This window comes from Oncorhynchus masou, chromosome 8 (assembly GCF_036934945.1).
Source record: "Oncorhynchus masou masou isolate Uvic2021 chromosome 8, UVic_Omas_1.1, whole genome shotgun sequence".
Lineage (NCBI taxonomy): Eukaryota > Metazoa > Chordata > Actinopteri > Salmoniformes > Salmonidae > Oncorhynchus > Oncorhynchus masou.
The window spans coordinates 4,724,965-4,727,464 of NC_088219.1; the positions used below are offsets into that span (position 1 = coordinate 4,724,965).

General features: G+C 48.3%; 1 protein-coding gene across 1 annotated transcript in view; it reads right to left on the reverse strand.

Annotated features, from left to right (window-relative positions):
• Nucleotides 1–2,500, reverse strand: part of hunk (hormonally up-regulated Neu-associated kinase) — a 32,234-nt gene that overhangs the window by 13,476 nt on the left and 16,258 nt on the right. Inside the window, exons 5-6 of the mRNA XM_064971343.1 lie at nt 1,791–1,926; nt 1,485–1,612 (exon numbers count right to left, since the gene is read on the reverse strand). Coding sequence (XP_064827415.1) covers nt 1,485–1,612; nt 1,791–1,926 — 264 coding nt within the window. The remainder of the gene's footprint in view (nt 1–1,484; nt 1,613–1,790; nt 1,927–2,500) is intronic.

Here is a 2,500-nt window from a genome sequence, read left to right on the forward strand (position 1 = left end):
TACGCTCTCTCATCAATATGAGTACGCTCTCTCGTCAATATGAGTACGCTCTCCCGTCAATATGAGTACACTCTCCCGTCAATATGAGTACACTCTCCCGTCAATATGAGTACACTCTCCCGTCAATATGAGTACACTCTCTCGTCAATATGAGTACACTCTCTCGTCAATATGAGTACACTCTCTCGTCAATATGAGTACACTCTCTCTCGTCAATATGAGTACACTCTCTCGTCAATATGAGTACACTCTCCCGTCAATATGAGTACGCTCTCTCATCAATATGAGTACGCTCTCCCATCAATATGAGTACGCTCTCCCATCAATATGAGTACACTCTCCCGTCAATATGAGTACACTCTCCCGTCAATATGAGTACACTCTCCCGTCAATATGAGTACACTCTCCCGTCAATATGAGTACACTCTCCCGTCAATATGAGTACACTCTCCCGTCAATATGAGTACACTCTCCCGTCAATATGAGTACACTCGCTCGTCAATATGAGTACACTCTCCCGTCAATATGAGTACACTCTCCCGTCAACATGAGTACACTCTCCCATCAATATGAGTACACTCTCCCATCAATATGAGTACACTCTCCCATCAATATGAGTACACTCTCCCATCAATATGAGTACACTCTCCCATCAATATGAGTACACTCTCCCATCAATATGAGTACACTCTCCCATCAATATGAGTACACTCTCCCATCAATATGAGTACACTCTCTCATCAATATGAGTACACTCTCTCATCAATATGAGTACACTCTCTCATCAATATGAGTACACTCTCTCATCAATATGAGTACACTCTCCCATCAATATGAGTACAATCTCTCATCAATATGAGTACGCTCTCTCATCAATATGAGTACGCTCTCTCATCAATATGAGTACGCTCTCTCATCAATATGAGTACGCTCTCTCATCAATATGAGTACACTCTCCCACCAATATGAGTACACTCTCCCATCAATATGAGTACACTCTCTCATCAATATGAGTACGCTCTCTCATCAATATGAGTACACTCTCTCATCAATATGAGTACACTCTCTCATCAATATGAGTACACTCTCCCATCAATATGAGTACACTCTCCCATCAATATGAGTACACTCTCCCATCAATATGAGTACACTCTCTCATCAATATGAACACACCTTCACACTGGGTACATATCATACCTGAACACACCTTCACACTGGGTACATGCAGTTCTCTACCCTCACAAACATTTGTGTGTGTGTGAGTGTGTGTGTGTGTGTGTGTGGTCTCACCTGTTTTATGGGGATGAAGGGATGGGAGGGATGGAGGGGTGGAGGAGTGGAGGTATGGAGGGTCTGTGGTGATGGTGGTTTAGATTCCGTTCAGGTGTTGTCTGCACAGAATGTCCCCGATCATAGCTGTGTGTGTGTGTTTCTGTATGTTTGTGTTTATACGTGTGTGTGTGTGTGTGAGTGTGTGTGTATACCTGTAGAGAGAGAGGGCGGTAGAGGGTTCATATCCTTGTCCACCATCTTCTGGTGCAGAGCCCTGAGACTGAAGGGCTCCACGGTGAAGGGAAGGGTCCCAGTCAGCATGGCGTACATGTTCACTCCACTGTCATGGAAACAGGGACGTTACACACTGTCTGCGAGTCAATAATACCTTACTATAAAATATCATAGGCAACTTGTTGAGAAGTGATCTGGTAGTTTGTACAGTGGTCTTTACAGCAACATGTATGTTGTAAACTGTTGTGTATGAAACCTTTTGGTTTTGTGATATGTGTACTCACATGGACCAGACGTCCACCTTGGGTCCGTACTTCTTGCGGGACAGTAGTTCTGGAGCAGCGTAGGCTGGGCTCCCACACTGCGTACTGAATGGATCTGAATAACCCAGGATCCCTGCACAGTTACTGAGACCAAAATCTATAGGAGAGGAAGGGAAAGAGGAGGGAGGGAGGGAAGAGAGGGAGGAGGGGGAGGAGAGGAGAGAGGGGATCGAGGAATGAAAGAGAGAGGGAGGGGGAGAGAGGGAGGGAAGAGAGGGAGGAGAGGAGAGAGGGAGGGAAGAGAGGGAGGAGGGGGAGGAGAGGAGAGAGGGGATCGAGGAATGAAAGAGAGAGGGAGGGGGAGAGAGGGAGGGAAGAGAGGGAGGAGGGGGAGGGGGAGAAAGGGAGGGAGGGAGGAGGGGAGGAGGAGGAGAGAGGGGATCGAGGAATGAAAAAGAGAGAGGGAGGGAAGAGAGGGAGGGAAGAGAGGGAAGAGAGAGAGGGAGAGGAGAGAGGGGATCGAGGAATGAAAGAGAGAGGGAGGGGGAGAGATGGAGGGAAGAGAGGGAGGAGAGAGAGGGGGAGGGAGAGGGAGGGGGAGAGGAGAGAGAGGGAGGAGAGAGAGGGGGAGGAGAGAGAGGGGGGGGGGAGAGGGGATCGAGGGAGGAAAGAGAGAGGGAGGGGGGAGGAGAGAGGGAGGGAAGAGAGAGAGCCAGACACAGAGAGTGAGT